At 46.2% G+C, this 18,494-nt stretch overlaps 2 protein-coding genes across 2 annotated transcripts in view; both read left to right on the plus strand.

The window, feature by feature from the left end:
• Nucleotides 1–500: 500 nt before the first annotated feature.
• LOC311102042 (amine sulfotransferase-like) lies at nt 501–5,287 on the plus strand. Its single transcript, XM_084143257.1, has 6 exons — nt 501–751; nt 1,382–1,404; nt 1,506–1,659; nt 1,958–2,052; nt 4,468–4,642; nt 4,790–5,287. The coding sequence occupies exons 1-6, from the start codon at nt 610–612 to the stop codon at nt 4,915–4,917; spliced, it is 717 nt and encodes a 238-aa protein (XP_083999383.1). The 5' UTR covers nt 501–609; the 3' UTR covers nt 4,918–5,287.
• Nucleotides 5,288–15,141: 9,854 nt separating this feature from the next.
• LOC311102043 (SR-related and CTD-associated factor 8-like) overlaps nt 15,142–18,494 on the plus strand; it is a 62,170-nt gene continuing 58,817 nt past the window's right edge. The window contains exons 1-3 of the mRNA XM_084143258.1: nt 15,142–15,283; nt 18,105–18,188; nt 18,402–18,446. Coding sequence (XP_083999384.1) covers nt 15,254–15,283; nt 18,105–18,188; nt 18,402–18,446 — 159 coding nt within the window. The 5' untranslated portion in view covers nt 15,142–15,253. The remainder of the gene's footprint in view (nt 15,284–18,104; nt 18,189–18,401; nt 18,447–18,494) is intronic.

Here is an 18,494-nt window from a genome sequence, read left to right on the forward strand (position 1 = left end):
GGATCTGCAGAGAAGAATGGGAGAAACTCCCCCAAATACAGGTGTGCCAAGCTTGTAGCATCATACTCAAGGCTGTAATCTCTGCCAAAGGTGCTTCAAGAAAGTACTGAGTATAAGGTCTGAATACTTATGTAAATGTAATATTTCCGTTTTTTTTATTTGTAATAAATTTGCAAAAATGTCTAAAAACCTGTTTTTGCTTTGTCATTATGGGGTATTGTGTGTAGATTGATGTGGGTGGGGGGTGGGGAACAATTTAATCCATTGTAGAATAAGGCTGTAACGTAACAAAATGTGGAAAAAGTCAAGGGGTCTGAATACTTTCCGACTGCACTTTTTACATGCACGAAGAAGAGGAGTAGTTGACTGACTGCACCGAGTGGAGTTAGTTACTGTGTTTAAACTTCAGTAACATGTCGTAGTGTTAGAATGATGACTCAGGAGTGTGCTTTATTGCAACGTCAGTGAACCCTGCTCCTAATAACTCTGTGAACCTTATCACAGGTTCCAAAGTCTAAACGTGCTGTATTCCAACTTCATTTGGTTCTTTGCAGCATAGCTATTCATATCCACTGTAGATACTAATATATATACAAAACTATCATTATTATGGAGGGGCTCACCGATAACCTGATCAAGTACAAGGACTATGTTTTTGCGAAGGATTTGTTCATCGCTGAGTACATTGACTCCCTGCAGACCTTTGAGATCCGGGACAGTGACATCTTTCTGGTCACTTACCCTAAGTCAGGTGAGTGACAAATCTACTGGATGGATAAACAGCGTTTGAGATGGTCCAGACACTTATCATACTTGGGGGTACTTGACATGAAAAAGGTTGAGAGCCCTGCTCTGTTTAGGTCATCAGTGAGGAGAGAAACCTGCTCTGTTTAGGTCATCAGTGAGGAGAGAAACCTGCTCTGTTTAGGTCATCAGTGAGGAGAGAAACCTGCTCTGTTTAGGTCATCAGTGAGGAGAGAAACCTGTCACAGGTAGAGAGAATAAAAACAGCCTTTTAGAAAGTTAAAGGCACAATCCGGGATTGGAACATCCATCTTTGGAATTTTAAATGAGTGATATCTATTGTTCTTGAAAAATATAACTTCAATCCTCCCGAGTGGCGCAGCGGTCTAAGGCACTGCAGCGCTTGAGGCGTCACTACAGGGCTCGATCCCGGGCTGTGTCGCAGCCAGCCGCGATCGGGAGACCCATGAGGCGACGCACAATTGGCCCAGCGTCGTCCGGGTTAAGGGAGGGTTTGGCCGGCCGGGACGTCCTTGTCCCATCGCGCTCTAGCGCCTCCTGTGGCGGGCCGGGCGCATGCACGGTTGTACAGTGTTTTCTCCGACACATTGGTGCGGCTGGCTTCCGGGTTAACCAGGCCTGAGGAACAAGAAGGCAAAGGTAGGCAGAGGAGGGGAAGATGGAGGCCCTACTGTATGGTTTGCATCCCAAATGTCACCCTTTTCTCTATACAGTGCACTACTTTTGACCAGAGCCCACAGGGCTGTAAATGTCTCTCTTGTTCTCAGATGATCTATGTGATGCGGAACCCAAAGGACAACGTGATTTCCTACTATCACTGGTGTATCAACTGGGCCATGTTTGAGACCCCAAAGAGCTTCGAGGACTTTCTGGACCAGTGGTTAGCAGGGAATGGTAGAGTAAAGACATCATTCATATAACACCATGGTTGGGTCCCAAATGGCACCATATTCCTTCTCTACATAGTGCACTAATTTTCACCAGGGCCGATAGGGCTCTGGTCAAAAGTAGTGACCTATATAGGGAATAGGGTGCCATTTGGGACACAAACAGCCTGTTATAACCCTGACAGGCTACGTCCTAAATGTCACCCTATTCACTATATAGTATAGTGCACTACTTTTGACCAACCCATGAATACTGTAATGACCTTGGTGACACAGCCTGTTATGACCATGTTATTGCCCTACAGTTGGCGCTTCGTCCTGGTTTGACCACATCAGAGAGTGGCACAGTAAGAGAGACCAGTACAACATCCTGTTTCTGACCTATGAGGACATGATCATGGTAAGATATTACTGTCACGCCCTGGCTCTGGGGACACTGTTATGTTGAGCCAGGGTGTGTAGATCTATGTTCCCTATTTCTATGTTGGCCTGAGTGACTCCCAATCAGAGGCAACGAGTGTCAGCTGTTTGCTGGTTGTCTCTGATTGGGAGCCATATTTAAACTGTCGGTTTTTCCTTTGGTTTTGTGGGTTCTTGTTTCAAGTTGGTTTAGTTTGACCGTGAACTGTCACGTTACCGTCTTTGTTGTTTTGATCGTGTTTTCGCTCAATAAAGAGTATGTTTGCCTGCAACGCTGCGCCTTGGTCCTCTTCATTAGACGATCGTGACAGAAGAACCCACCAAAACTGGACCAAGCAGCGAGTCGAGGAGCCATCACCAGGGAAATCCCTAGCAGATCTCCGTGGCAGCCTCGACTGGGTCAGGCCGAGTGAAGAGCGGAGAGAGTGGACTTGGGAACAATGGATTAAGAGTCTCGACTGGGCCAAGCCAAGTGAAGAGCAGAGAGGTTGGACTTTGAAGCAGTGGGGTGAGAGTCTGGCGAGAACTAGGGAGGCCTGGTCCACGGGGAGGAGAGAACCCCAGAATTTTTTTAGGGGGGGGCTCACGACGTGGACGACGGGGCAGCAGGATGCCGCGATGGAGCGGTCCAGCGGGTGTGCAGAGGAGGCCGCCAGGTTAAGGGGGCCACTGGTCACAGAGGAGAGGGAAAGTGTGGAGGCACGGCGAGAGGTACTGGGGTGTGTTACCAGTCCTGTCCGGCCCGTTCCTGATCCCTGCGTAGGGCCAGTGGTGTGTGTCCCCAGTACGGTCCGGCCTGTTCCTGTTCCTCGCATCGAGCCTGTGGTGCGTGTCGTCAGCCCGGCCCGGCCTGTTCCTGCTCCCCGCACCGAACCTGTGGTGCGCGTCGCCAGCCCGGTCCGGCCCGTTCCTGCTCCCCGCACCAAGTCTGGGGTGCGTTTCGTCAGCCCTGTCCGGCCCGTTCCTGCTCTCCGCACCAAGTCTGTGGTGCGCGTCGCCAGCCCGGTCCGGCCTGTTCCTGCTCCCCGCACCAAGCCAATGGTGCGCGTCGCCAGCCCGGCCCGGCCTGTTCCTGCTCCCTGCACCAAACCTGTGGTGCGCGTCGCCAGCCCGGTCCGGCCTGTTCCTGCTCCCCGCACCAAACCTGTGGTGCGTTTCGTCAGCCCTGTCCGGCCCGTTCCTGCTCTCCGCACCAAGTCTGTGGTGCGCGTCGCCAGCCCGGTCCGGCCTGTTCCTGCTCCCCGCACCAAGTCTGTGGTGCGCGTCGCCAGCCCGGTCCGGCCCGTTCCTGCTCTACGCATCAAGTCTGTGGTGCGCGTCGCCAGCCCAGTCCGGCCCATTCCTGCTCCACGCACCAAGCCAGGGGTGCGTATCGTCAGCCCGGTCCGGCCAGTTGCTACTCCACGCACCAAGCCAGGGGTGCGCATCGTCAGCCCGGTCCGGTCCATTCCTGCTCCACGCACCAAGCCAGGGGTGTGTATCGTCAGCCCGGTCCGGCCAGTTGCTACTCCACGCACCAAGCCAGGGGTGCGCATCGTCAGCCCGGTCCGGTCCGTTCCTGTTCCACGCACCAAGCCAGGGGTGCGTGTCGTCAGTCCGGCTCCGGCCAGCGGGGCCAGACCGGACCAGGGGTACTTTGGGGGGTTGGAGAGGAAGTGGGGATCGGGCCCAGAGCTGGATCCGCCGCCAAGGCGGAGTGCCCACCCGGTCCCTCCCCTGTGGTATGTAGTTGGCTCGGTCGGAGTCCGCGCCTTTAGGGGGGGGTACTGTCACGCCCTGGCTCTGGGGACACTGTTATGTTGAGCCAGGGTGTGTAGATCTATGTTCCCTATTTCTATGTTGGCCTGAGTGACTCCCAATCAGAGGCAACGAGTGTCAGCTGTTTGCTGGTTGTCTCTGATTGGGAGCCATATTTAAACTGTCGGTTTTTCCTTTGGTTTTGTGGGTTCTTGTTTCAAGTTGGTTTAGTTTGACCGTGAACTGTCACGTTACCGTCTTTGTTGTTTTGATCGTGTTTTCGCTCAATAAAGAGTATGTTTGCCTGCAACGCTGCGCCTTGGTCCTCTTCATTAGACGATCGTGACAATTACAGACTCATCTTACACCTATGACCTCTGACCTCTGCTCTACTGGATAGCCAGCTAGAGACAACCAACCAGCCTGGCTTGCCTATCCCCAATCTTTTGGTCTAAATTTTCCAATTGTATTAACAAGGATGGACATGAAATGAAGAGGGAGACAGACAGAGGACATAGTGTGTAGAAGTGCTGTGGGGCCGGCATGTGATCCCACACAGGCAGGGGATTGCATATGTGCCGAGGGCAGTGGACTTCACCACTTGACCAACCTCATGCACAGGGTTCCATCTTTAATGGACATGTTCCTCCTTTCTCAGGATCTGAAGACAGCCGTGCTGAAGATCTGCCGCTTCCTTGAGCGGGACCTGACTGAAGCAGACATCAACAAGATAGTGGAAAAAGCCACGTTCAAAAACATGAAACACGACCACAAGGCCAACTACGAGTTCATACCAGAGGACATTCTCAAAAAGGGGCAGTTCCTACGCAAAGGTCAGGGCCTGTATTCACACAGCGTCTCTATACCAGTGTTGATCTACTCTGAGATGCTTCACGAATGTGGGCCTGAGATTGGGAGAAAAAAAAACGTTTATAAATATTCTTACTCTGAATAATGACGTGTTGGTTGTGCTGTGACAGGTAAAATCGGGGAGTGGAAGAACATGTTTACAGTGGCCCAGAGTGAGAGGTTTGACCAGGTCTATGAGGAGCGGATGAAGGACGTGACTCTGAAGTTCATCTGGGACATGGATCAACAATCAGAGTGATGGAAAGGTGGAGCCTGCAGCTCTGCCTCCACAAACTACCCAGTGGACACTAAAGCCATGGACATTCGTGTCAATTATTTGTTGAATGTACCAAAACTTGATATCCATTACAGATAGAGTGAGGTGAAAAAAGGATTTGATCCCCTGCTGATTTTGTACGTTTGCCCACTGACAAAGAAATGATCAGTCTATCATTTTAATGGTAGGTTTATTTGAACAGTGAGAGACAGAATAACAACAACAAAATCCAGAAAAACGCATGTCAAAAATGTTATAAATTGATCCAGTACTTTTTTCCCTCACTGTAGATAAAATACATAATTAATCTCAGAGGGGAATTTTTTTATATAATAAAGTACTATCAACTCCATCTTTTCTGTATATATATTATATTTATATATTTATAATGAGCTGAACAGGTAGCAATACTTATCAGGACAGACTCAATTCCTGAACCATCATTTGAGTCCAACACGCAAGCGAAGAAAGGAAAAGTATCCACGACAGCAGTGTTCAATGGAACCGTTTTTAAAGCCATTTTGAAGGAGCCCATCAAGGCAATGTAGGTTGCATGGCTGAATTTGGACCCCCATTAGCTCTCCAGAACCGGTCCCGCTCTAACTCCTGAACAGGGGGAGGAAGGAGAGGTAGAGAGACGAGAGGAGGAGAAGTGCACCCCTCACCTCAGGACTATCTTCACACACTGAAAGTCTGTCTCCTCATCTCCCTGTTTCTCCCCTGCTCTCACTTGGGGCCACTGGTACTTTTCAGCTGGCATTTACATAACAATGACTAACTGTGAACTTTAACACCTTCTCCCAAAGGAACTGTTTTGATGATGCAGAGTTGTTGCTTCTGCTCTTCACAAGTCCTCACTGTCAGCTCTAGATATGGAAACACCATGTCCCTAGTATAACATAAGGGTGTATCCACTAGTATAACATAAGGGTGTATCCACTAGTATAACATAAGGGTGTATCCACTAGTATAACATAAGGGTGTATCCACTAGGATAACATAAGGGTGTATCCACTAGTATAACATAAGGGTGTATCCACTAGTATAACATAAGGGTGTATCCACTAGTCTAACATAAGGGTGTATCCACTAGTATAACATAATGGTGTCTACACTAGTATAACATAAGGGTGTCTACACTAGTATAACATAAGGGTGTATCCACTAGTATAACATAATGGTGTATCCACTAGTATAACATAATGGTGTCTACACTAGTATAACATAAGGGTGTATCCACTAGGATAACATAAGGGTGTATCCACTAGTATAACATAAGGGTGTATCCACTAGTATAACATAAGGTTGTATCCACTAGGATAACGTAAGGGTGTATCCACTAGTATAACATAAGGTTGTATACACTAGTATAAACTGGGTGGTTCGAGCCCTGAATGCTGATTGGCTGACAGCTGTGGTATATCAGACCGTATACCATGGGTATAACAAAACATTTATTTTTACACTACATGACCAAAAGTATGTGGACACCTGCTCGTCAAACATCTCCTTCCAAAATCATGGGCATTAATATGGAGCTGGTCCCCCCTTTGCTGCTATAACAGCCTCCACTCTTCTGGGAAGACTTTCCACTATCAATCAATCAATCACATTTTATTTATAAAGCCCTTTTTACATCAGCAGATGTCACAAAGTGCTATACAGAAACCCAGCCTAAAACGCCAAACAGCAAGCAATGCAGATGTAGAAGCACGGTGGCTAGGAACAACTCCCCAGAAAGGCAGAAACCTAGAGAGGAACCAGGCTCTGAGGGGTGGAGATTATAACAGTACATTGCCATTAAGGCCAGATTTTTCTCCAAGATGTTCATACGTTCATAGATGACCAGCAGGGTCAATTAATAATCACAGTGGTTGTAGAGGGTGCAATAGGTCAGTACATCAAGAGTAAATGTCACTTGGCTTTTAATAGCCGGGCATTTAGAGGTTGAAATAACAGGTGCGGTAGAGAGAGAGAGAGTTGAAAACAGCAGGTCTGGGACAAGGTAACACGTCCGGTGAATAGGTCAGGGTTCCATAGCCGCAGGCAGAAGAGTGGAAACTGGAGCAGCAGCACGACCAGGTGGACTGGGGACAGCAAGGAGTCATCAGGCCAGGTAGTCCTGAGGCATGGTCCTAGGGGCTCAGGTCCTCCGGGAGGGGAGGGAGGGAGAAAGAGAGAATTCACACAGGACACTGGATAAGACAGGAGAATAACATCAGATATAACAGACTGACCCTAGCCCCCCCGGCACATAGACTATTGCAGCATAGATACTGGAGGCTGAGACAAGGGGGGGGGGGGTCGGGAGACTCTGTGGCCCCGTCCGACGATACTCCCGGACAGGGCCAACCAGGCAGGATATAACCCCACCCACTTTGCCAAAGCACAGCTCCCACACCACCAGAGTGATATCAACGGACCACCAACCTACTACCCTGAGACAAGGCTGAGTATAGCCCACGAAGATCTCCTCCACTGCACGAGCCCGAGGGAGCGACAAACCGGACAGGAAGATCACTTCAGTGACTCAACCCACTCAAGTGATGCACCCCTCCTAGGGACGGCATGGAAAGCACCAGTAAGCCAGTGACTCAGCCCCCGTAATAGGGTCAGAGGCAGAGAATCCCAGTGGAGAGAGGGGAGCCGGCCAGGCAGAGACAGCAAGGGCAGTTCTTACCTCCAGTGCCTTGCCGTTCACCTTCGCACCCCTGAGCCAGACTACACTCAATCATAGGACCTACTGAAGAGATGAGTCTTCAGTAAAGACTTAAATATGTTCGTCAAAAGAGAGATCAGGGTCCAGAGTAACGCCGAGATCCTTCACAGTTTTTTTTTTGACGACTGTACAACCATCAAGATTAATTGTCAGATCCAACAGAAGATCTCTTTGTTTCTTGGGAGCTAGAACTAGCATCTCTGTTTTGTCCGAGTTTAAAAGTAAAACATTTGCCACCATCCACTTCCTTATGTCTGAAACACAGGCTTCCAGGGTAGGCAATTTTGGGGCTTCACCATGTTTCATCGAAATGTACAGCAGAAATGTTGTCCGCAAAGCAATGAAAGTTAACATTGTGTTTCCGAATTATATCACCATGACGTAGAATATATAGTGAAAACAATAGTGGTCCTAAAAAGGAACCTTGAGGAACACCAAAACGTACAATTGATTTGTCAGAGGACAAACCATCCACAGAGACGAACTGATATCTTTCCGACAGATTAAGATCTAAACAAGGCAGTTTGGAATTCCAATCTCTCCAATTGAATGTGGTGATCGATGGTGTCAAAAGCAGCGCTAAGGTCTAGGAGCACAAGAACAGATGCAGAGCCTTGGTCTGACGCCATTAAAATGTATTTTACCACCTTCACGAGTGCAGTCTCAGTGCTATGATGGAGTCTAAAACCAGACTGAAGCGTTTCGTATATATTTTTTGTCTTCAGGGAGGCAGTGAGTTGCTGCGCAACAGCTTTTTCTAAAAGATTTGAGAGGACTGGGAGATTCGATATCAGCCGATTTTAGTTTTTTACATTTTCCGGGTCAATGTTAGGCTTTTTCAGGAGAGGCTTTATTACTGCCACTTTTAGTGTGTTTGGTTCACATCCGGAGGATAGGGAGCATTTATTATGTTCAACATAGGAGGGCCAACCACAGGAAGTAGCTCTTTCAGTAGTTTAGTTGGAATAGGGTCCAGTATGCAGCTTGAAGGTTTAGTGTTTGGGCTCCCGAGTGGCGCAGCGGTCTAAGGCACTGCATCTCAGTGTTTGAGGCGTCACTACAGACCCCCCTGGTTCGATTCCAGGCTGTATCACAACCGGCCGTGATTGGGAGTCCCATAGGGCGGCGCACAATTGGCCCAGCGTCGTCCGGGTTTGGCCGGTGTAGGCCGTAAATAAGAATTTGTTCTTAACTGACTTGCCTAGTTAAATAAAAAAAGAGCCCATTACAATTTTCATGAATGTGTCAAGAGATATATGATTAAAAAACTTGAGTGTAATAATATAAATAATAAGCCATTTAGCAGACGCTTTTATCCAAAGAGACTTACAGTCATGCGTGCATACATTTTTGTGTATGGGTGGTCCCGGGAATCGAACCCACTACCTTGGCGTTACAAGCGCTGTGCTCTACCAGCTGAGCTACAGAGGACCACAACAACATTTACATTATTTAGCAGACGCTCTTATCCAGAGTGACTTACAGTTAGTGCATACATTATTCTTTTTTTTCTTTTCATACTGGCCCCCCGTGGGAATCGAACCCACAACCCTGGCGTTGCAAACGCCATGCTCTACCAACTGAGCTACCTCCCTGCCGGCCATTTCCTCCCCTACCCTGGACGACTTGTGCGCCGCCCCATTGGTCTCCCGGTTGCAGCCAGCTACAGCAGAGACTGGATTCGAACCAGGATCTCTAGTGGCACAGCAAGCACTGCGATGCAGTGCCTTAGACCACTGTGCCACTCGGGAGTGTCTCCATTGAGTGTCTCCATTGATCCTTGGTCCTGGCGGTTTTGTGCAGACTCAGGACAGCTGAGCTTTGGAGAAATACGCAGATTCAAAGAGGAGTCCGTCATTTGCTTTCTAATGATTATGATCTTTTCGTCAAAGAAGTTCATGAATTCATCACTGCTGAAGTGAAAGGCATCCTCTTTTTGGGGAATGCTGCTTTTTAGTTAGCTTTGCGACAGTATCAAATATACATTTGGGATGGTTCTTATTCTCCTCAATTAGGTTGGAGAAATAGGATGATCGAGCAGCAGTGAGGGCTCTTCGATATTGCACGGTACTGTCTTTCCAAGCTAGTATCCAGAACGCTGCAGCCCGTCTGGTGTTCAACCTTCCCAAGTTCTCTCACGTCAACCCGCTCCTCCGCACACTCCACTGGCTTCCAGTTGAGGCTCGCATCTGCTACAAGACCATGGTGCTTGCCTACGGAGCTGTGAGGGGAACGGCACCTCCTTACCTTCAGGCTCTGATCAGACCCTACACCCAAACGAGGGCACTACGTTCATCCACCTCTGCTGGCCCCCTACCTCTACGGAAGCACTGGCTATCATAAGTTGAATACACCAATTTGTAAGTCGCTCTGGATAAGAGCGTCTGCTAAATTATGTAAATGTAAATGTAGTAGGAAGACTTCCAGTTTGGTGGAGCGCCATTTCCGTTCCAATTTTCTGGAGGCTTGCTTCAGGGCTCTGGTATTTTCTGTATACCAGGGAGCTAGTTTCTTGTGACAAATGTTTTTTGTTTTTAGGGGTGTAACTGCATCTAGGGTATTACACAAGGTAAAATGTAGATCCTCTGTTAGGTCGTTAACTGATTTTTATCCTCCGACGTCATTGAGTAGGTGGAGGGAGTCTGGAAGGGCATCTAGGAATCTTTGGGTTGTCTGAGAATTTATAGCACAGCTTTTGATGATCCTTGGTTGGGGTCTGAGCAGATTATTTGTTGCGATTGCAAACGTAATAAGATGGTGGTCCGATAGTCCAGGGAAAAACATTTAGATCCACGGGTAAGAACTAGATCCAGGGTATGACTGTGGCAATGAGTAGGTCCGGAGACATGTTGGACAAAACCCACTGAGTCGATGATGGCTCCAAAAGCCTTTTGGAGTGGGTCTGTGGACTTTTCCATGTGAATATTAAAGTCACCAAAAATTTGAATATTATCTGCCATGACTACAAGGTCCGATAGGAATTCAGGGAACTCAGTGAGGAATGCTGTATACGACCCAGGAGGCCTGTAAACAGTAGCTATAAAAAGTGATTGAGTAGGCTGCATAGATTTCATGACTAGCAGCTCAAAAGACGAAAACGCAGTCATTTTTGGGGGGGTAAATTGACATTTGCTATCGTAAACGTTAGCAACACCTCCGCCTTTGCAGGATGCGTGGGGGATATGGTCACTAGTGTAACCAGGAGGAGAGGCCTCATTTAATAGAGTAAATTAATCAGGCTTAAGCCATGTTTCAGTCAGGCCAATTACATCAAGATTATGATCAGTGATTAGTTCATTGAACAAAACTGCCTTGGAAGTGAGGGATCTAACATTAAGTAGCCCTATTTTGAGACGTGAGATATCACAATCTCTTTCAATAATGACAGGAATGGGGGAGGTCTTTATTCCAGTGAGATTGCTAAGGCGAACACCGCCATGTTTAGTTTTGCTCAACCTAGATCGAGGCACAGACACGGTCTCAATGGGGATAGCTGAGCTGACTACACTGACTGTGTTAGTGGCAGACTCCACTAAGCTGTCAGGCTGGCTAACAGCCTGCTGCCTGGCCTGCACCCTGTCTCATTGGGGAGGCTAACAGCCTGCTGCCTGGCCTGCACCCTGTCTCATTGGGCTGGCTAACAGCCTGCTGCCTGGCCTGCACCCTGTCTCATTGGGCTGGCTAACAGCCTGCTGCCTGGCCTGCACCCTGTCTCATTGGGGAGGCTAACAGCCTTCTGCCTGGCCTGCACCCTGTCTCATTGGGGAGGCTAACAGCCTGCTGCCTGGCCTGCACCCTGTCTCATTGTGGAGCTAGAGGAGTTAGAGCCCTGTCTATGTTGGTAGATAAGATGAGAGCACCCCTCCAGCTAGGATGGAGTCCATCACTCCTCAGCAGGCCAGGCTTGGTCCTGTAGCACCCCTCCAGCTAGGATGGAGTCCATCACTCCTCAGCAGGCCATGCTTGGTCCTGTTTGTGGGTGAGTCCCAGAAAGAGGGCCAATTACCTACAAATTCTATCTTTTGGGAGGAACAGAAAACAAGTTTTCAACCAGCGATTGAGTTGTGAGACTCTGCTGTAGAGTTCATCACTCCTCCTAACTGGGAGGGGACCAGAGACAATTAATTGATGCCGACACATCTTTCTAGCTGATTTACACTCTGAAGCTATGTTGCTCTTGGTGACCTCTGACTGTTTCATCCTAACATCGTTGGTGCCGACGTGGATAACAATATCCCTATACTCGCTACACTCACCAGTATTAGCCTTAGCCAGCACCATCTTCAGATTAGCCTTTACGTCGGTAGCCCTGCCCCCTGGTAAACAGTGTATGATCGTTGGATGATTATTTTAAAGTCTAATATAGCGGGTAATGGAGTCGCCAATGACTAGGGTTTTCAATTTGTCAGAGCTAATGGTGGGAGTCTTTGGTTGCTCAGACCCCGTAACGGGTGGAGGACAGACCTGAGAAGGCTTGGCCTCTGACTCCGACTCGTTGCTTAATGGGGAGAACCGGTTAAAAGTTTCTGTCGGCTGAATGAGCGACACCAGTTTGAGCATGCCGACAGCGTTTCTTTCCAGAAGCCTTGAGAAAATTGTCCGGCTGGGGGGGACTGTGCGAGGGGATTTATACTACTATCTGCACATACTGGTGGCACAGACACTGTTTCATCCTTTCCTACACTTAAATTGCCTTTGCCTAACGATTGCATCTGAAGCTGGGCTTGCAGCACGGCTATCCTCACCATAAGGCGATAGTTCTCCTGTATATTATGAGTACAGCGACTGCAATTAGATGGCATAGTGTTAATGTTACTACTTAGCTTCGGCTGGTGGAGGTCCTGTAGAACCATGTCCAGATAAAGCGTCCGGGGTGAAAAAGTTGAATGAAAAAAGTAGAGCGAGTAAAAAATATAAAAATAACTAAGACATTGGTAAAAATGTGTTAAATGAAGATAGATGTTGGAACACTGCTGTGGGGACTTGCTTCCATTCAGCCACAAGAGCATTAGTGAGGCCGACGCTTGGTGATCTTAGGCTTGTGTGCGGCTGCTCGGCCATGGAAACCCATTTTTATGCACTACGCGCTTCAGCACTCGGCGGTCCCGTTCTGTGAGCTTGTGTGGCCTTAGCCTTTGTTGCTCCTAGAAGTTTCCACTTCACAATAACATAATTTACAGTTGACCGGGGCAGCACTAGCGGAGCAGAAATTTGATGAACTGACTTGTTGGAAAAGTGGCATCCTATGACGGTGCCACGTTAAAAGTCACTGAGCTCTTCAGTAAGGCCATTCTACTGCCAATGTTTGTCTATGGAGATTGCATGGCTGTGTGCTCGATTTTATACACCGGTCAGCAACGGGTGTGGCTGAAATAGCCGAATCCACAAATTTGAAGGGGTGTCCACATACTGTTGTATATATAGTGTATGTTGGTAACCAGTTTATAATAGCTATAAGGCACCTTGGGGGTTTGTGATATATGGCCAATATACCACGGCTAAGGGCTGTATCCAGGCACTCCACGTTGTGCTCAAGAACAGCCCTCAGCTTACATTTTAGTCATTTAGCAGACCCTCTTATCCAGAGCGACTTACAGTTAGTGAGTGCATACATTTTCACACTGCCCCCCCCCCCCCGTGGGAAACTAACCCACAACCCTGGCGTTACAAGCACCATGCGCTACCAACTGATCTACAGGGGACTCAGCTGTGGTATATTGGCCATTTACCACAACACCTTCGGCCTTATTGCTGAAATGTAACACTGGTGTTACAGTGGAAAAGCAGCACGTGTTTTTCCGTAGGAGCGCTGGTGTCACACCAGGCTTTGAGATAAGTGTGCACAACTGACTTTCATGTAAATCATTAACTTATGTCAATGGGAGACTTGCACTGACATTTTTGTGGTTCTCAAGTCAGAATACAGCCAAGTGTGCATACTTGTACAAATTTGAAAAAACAGCGTTCACTCGTAAAATGTAGGCCTCATTATTTTGCATCTGGTTTTCGAAAAGAAGTTATACGTGTGTGTATGTAAATCATGAAATTAATTTAATCTTTGTTCATGTTCACTTTAAAACTTTTATTAAATGTTTTTAAAACTATTTTGGTGTGATCGTGTCTTGTATTTGAATATAAACATATGAATCCCACTTTGTAACCAGGTTATTACATTGCAGGAAGTCAATGTTACATACAGCTTCATCTGGCCACATCAGGGTCTCAAATCCCATATCCTGCCGTTGTGGCCTTGAGTAAAGCACTTAACCACTAAAACTGCTCTTTGGACACTGCACTGGCTGCCCTCTGCTCCAATTTGTGTGTGTGTGTGTGTTTCAGAAGGGTTAGGATAAAGCAGAAAGCTGATCAATCAAGTATTCTCAATCAGATCACAGATCAGGCAGAATTGCTTCAGGCAGAATTCATTCATGATTTCTTTGACTTTTTGGAACTGAGCTCTGCACAGAAAATAAAAAATAATAAAATAAATAGCATTAAACAAATGCAAGTCTTTGGTTTTCCCATCAGTGAGTCCTAACAATTAGCTATATCAGTTATCACCCTTTCAGATTCCAGGCAAAGCATCATACACACTCATCTGTCTGGGGCAGCAGGTAGCTTAGTGGTTAAGAGTGTTGTGCCAGTAACCGAAAGGTCGCTGGTTCTAATCCCCGAGTCGCTAGGTGAAAAATCTGTCGACGTGCCCTTGAGCAAGGCACTTAACCCTGATTGCTCCTGTAAATCGCTCTGGATAAGAGCATGTAAAAAAATGTAAATGTAAAACATGACTTGAAATACACTGCATTGAGGAACTTGATGGAATGAGTCTCAGAGGAACACTTACTTGGGTAGACTGACTGAGCGGGACATGAAAGTCAAAATGACAAACAGGAATCCCACAAAAGCAGTCAGACTGATCCAGAATATGATCACTATCAAGTCTGAAGAGTGACAATGTTAGTATTGCTGCATTACACTGAGGTTTCTTCCCAAATGAAACCCTATTCCCTATAGTAGTGCACTACTTTTGACCAGGGCCCATAGGGAATAAGGTGCAATTTGGGACACACTTCTTTATCAACTATTCATAAAAAGTAAAACAATGAGCGGCTCACAGAAATATAATCTAGATTATATTTCTATGTGGTGGTTTATTTTGGGTTTGTGAAGTATCACTTAATTTTCTTATATTCTTATATTATATATAGTTTTTCTTGTGTTGTCAGCTACCCGTGAAATCCACATCGATCTTTATGATTAGTATAATTGAGTTTACTGTAAATGATTGAGTTATCATCATATTCTCAATTTGTGAGAAACACTTGAATATTGTCCTGGCCCCACTGCTCGTCCCTGTGGCGTGTCGTTGCAGCAATCCCGTCCTGGACTCTTCGAGTCTTTCTCGCGAGAATTTGGTTCTGTGTTCCGAGACGTTTTTCCCTCGGAAACGTTTGGCCACACCTATTTTCGACAAGCGGAGACGCGGGGTAGCAACGCGAGCGAACGTTTCCGACGCTACGAATACATAAACATAGCCAGCTAAATCATCACGTATTATTCACTTAAAAGGGTAATTTATCGGCACATCAACAAATAATTATGGATTCCGTCAACGCTTTCAACTTGGAGGTAAAATATGAAGCTGTCTTTGTAGCAGGCGGTTTCGGTTAGCTAGCTACGTAGCTAACCCAGAGATAACTCTGCTGGCTGAACTAGCTAGTTAGATGAATTGTCGATGTATTGGCCAAATATGTCCTAATCTTGCCAACTGTGTGTCATGTTATTAAAATAATCTAGCCTACCAGAAGGGACAATGTGTTCATTTAATTTAATAGCTAATCAAACGTTAGCTAGCTTTAAGCTACCCACTTTTAGACCTTTCCAATCAACAACTAAAAAATGGCTACGCATCTAACAAGCTAAAAGCTATCATGCAAGATTGACAAAATGATGGCGAACTTTGCCCTTTTTGTTGACCAGTGGCGGTCAGTGCCATTTAAAATGAGGGAGGACGATTTTGAAAAAATGAGTATGGCCTTATTTCTATTACAGCATATTGGATGACTCATTCATATTCCATTCACCCAGTTCAATGTAACATCGATAGGTTTAGGCTACTACATGATACTAGAATTTTCTCTTTACCCATCATGAGGTTGCTACAACTTAGCCTATGAATGAAAGTTTACAACGTAGGAGCACAGGTTGAGAGACAAATGAGACAGACAGTAACATTCAATACCGCCTTGCACACTCTTGCCTGCATCTAGCTGATATAGGGTGTAATCATTAGTCCAACAGTTGCAAACGAGAGTTTCTATTGGACAAATTCAGCTATGTTTATCCCCCGTTATGTTCAGTTAGCTTCTGTTTAAGAAACTTTTTTCAACACAATTGGCGGAATGAAAACATCCCTGATCACTTGTAAATTGAGTTCACTCTCATAACAGCCAGTTGTATTCCTTCCCTTCCCTTGTGGACTTCAATGCGCAACACATCAGCTGTATGTGACCAGGCGAAAAAATAACTTACCAAGCCAAACCTCTACAAACAGCCTACATCGTTGTCACCATCTTAGCTAAAGTAATGTCATAGCATAGCTAATAGAACTAACACATTAGTAAACCCACGACAGTCGTGCAGTAACGTTAGTGTACAGTCAGTAAGCAGTTACACCTGCGGGCCCAGGTGGCAAATGAGTTATACCAAACGCTGACCTTGACTTGGAAGAGTTAAAGTGTTGTGTTGGAAAGTCATAGCCAGCTAGCTAACATAGCATCCCTCTGTTTGAGTAGGGCGTTTCAGTAGGCTAAACTAGCTAAGTAAGTGAAAGTGAAAAAATACTATTTCTCTCTTGATTCTCCCTTTTGTTCAAAACTGTTCAACTATTGTCTTTCTCTCTCTTTGAGTGAACTACTCACCACATTTTATGCACTGCAGTGCTAGCTAGCTGTAGCTTATGCTTTCAGTACTAGATTCATTCTCTGATCCTTTGGTTGGGTGGACAACATGTCAGTTCATGCTGCAAGAGCTCTGATAGGCTGGAGGACATCCTCCGGAAGTTATAATTGCTATGTAAGTCTATGGAATGGGGTGAGAACCATGAGCCTCCTAGGTTTTCTATTGAAGTCAATGTACCCAGAGGAGGACAGAAGCTTGTCCTCCTCCGGCTACACCATGGTGCTACCCTACAGAGTGCTGTTGAGGCTGCTGTAGACCTTCTTTGCAAAATAGTGTGTTTTAATCAGTTATTTGGTGACGTGATTATATTTAGTATAGTTTTATCTAAAAATGATCACTTTTTATATGTTTTACCATTAAAAAAATAATAAAAAATTCACTGAGGAGGATGGTTCTCCCCTTCCTCCTCCGAGGAGCCTCCACTTTTGTTAACCTAAGAAGATGGAGCATCAACCTCAGAGTTTTTTGCTCAACTGGTCTCCCATTAATGCATAACCCATGCCATAAACGTTATTGCACGGCCAGTTTTCTGTTTTGTTGGGCTGATAGGGTCGGTCTGTTATTAGCAAATACGGCAATGGTTGCTAATTTAGCTAGCTAGCTAACTAGTTGCTAGGCGGTGGTTTTGTTGTAGGAAATGCAGAAGCACATGGTTATGTAAGTAAAAGTTTGCTAATGTTAGTTGCCCAGTTGTTTCTATGTACAAAGTTAGTTATTTGTCTTCCTGAAAACTATACGTGAATATAACTAAAGTGTTGTGGGTTAGCTAGTGTTCTTCTAGTTAACGTTAGATAGCTGTCTTCCTCTTGCAGGTAAATAGCCTGTTGGATACCGGCAACTGTTTTCTTTTTTTAGCCTTTTTCTCCAAAAAAAGATGGCAGCTTCTCCTTTCTTCATGTATATGTTTGCCTGTATTTGCACCATGTGTTCGGTGTAGAGGCATCAGTGTCTTTCTCTCTCCATGAACATGACCTGTCTACCTTCACTCACTCCGTTTTGGTGTAACTGTGCTTATAAAACAAATGTGAATTTGGGATGATTTATGTGGAGTCTGGATTAGATTGACATTTACATTTTAGTCATTTTAGCAGACGCTCTTATCCAGAGCCACTTACAGTTAGTGAGTGCATACATTTCCATATTGGCCCCCCCCCCCCCCGTGGGAATCGAACCCACAACCCTGGCGTTAGGGGTCCTTCCTTACTACTATCGCCCTTTAATGGGCGCTCTCCGTTCCAAGAAGCTGATTTCTCCACAACACCTCAGGATTGGGGAAGACTGGGCAGTGTTGTCACTGTAGGGTCTGTTTTATGGTTGGGACCACTCCATGGCAGCCATTTTGGAAATAAGAGTGCGGGTTATTATTGGGAGCCACTGGAGACTAGTAAGGATATCTTTGTCCCAAATGGCACCCTATGGGGTCCTGGTCAAAAGTAGTGCACTAATATAGCGCTAGCTAAAGGTATTCTTCATCTTCCTCTATCTCCAGTTATTCTCCATGATTGACATGAAGCCACCAATATCACGGGCAAAGATGATGTCAGTCACTAAATCAGCAATAAAAGCTATCAAGGTAAGTTAGGCCGTCATTGGAGCAACTTGGACTTTGTAGTTCAAGGAGCAACTTGGACTTTGTAGTTCAGCACTGTTAAGTTATCAGATGAGTGTTTCTCATTGGAAAATGAAATACTGACAAAGTAATTTTTCTTGCCGCTAAAATGTGACCATGTTTAGATTCACACCATGAAACATTTGATCCTGTTTCCACTTCTTATCCCCCTCTCAGCTATACAAGCATGTCGTCCAGATTGTGGAGAAGTTCATCAAGAAGGTAAGTCATGGAAACACAACCAAGGAACTATTATCAATAGTGGTTCGC

Source organism: Coregonus lavaretus (assembly GCF_964263955.1).
Source record: "Coregonus lavaretus genome assembly, chromosome: 26".
Classification (NCBI taxonomy): domain Eukaryota; kingdom Metazoa; phylum Chordata; class Actinopteri; order Salmoniformes; family Salmonidae; genus Coregonus; species Coregonus lavaretus.

Coding starts and splice junctions, on each gene's coding strand:
- LOC311102042 (XM_084143257.1), top strand. CDS start 610: ATGGAGGGGCTCACCGATAACCTGATCAAGTACAAGGACTATGTTTTT. Junction 752..1,381: donor GGTCACTTACCCTAAGTCAG/GTGAGTGACAAA, acceptor CGGGTTAACCAG/GCCTGAGGAACAAGAAGGCA. Junction 4,643..4,789: donor GGGGCAGTTCCTACGCAAAG/GTCAGGGCCTGT, acceptor GTGCTGTGACAG/GTAAAATCGGGGAGTGGAAG.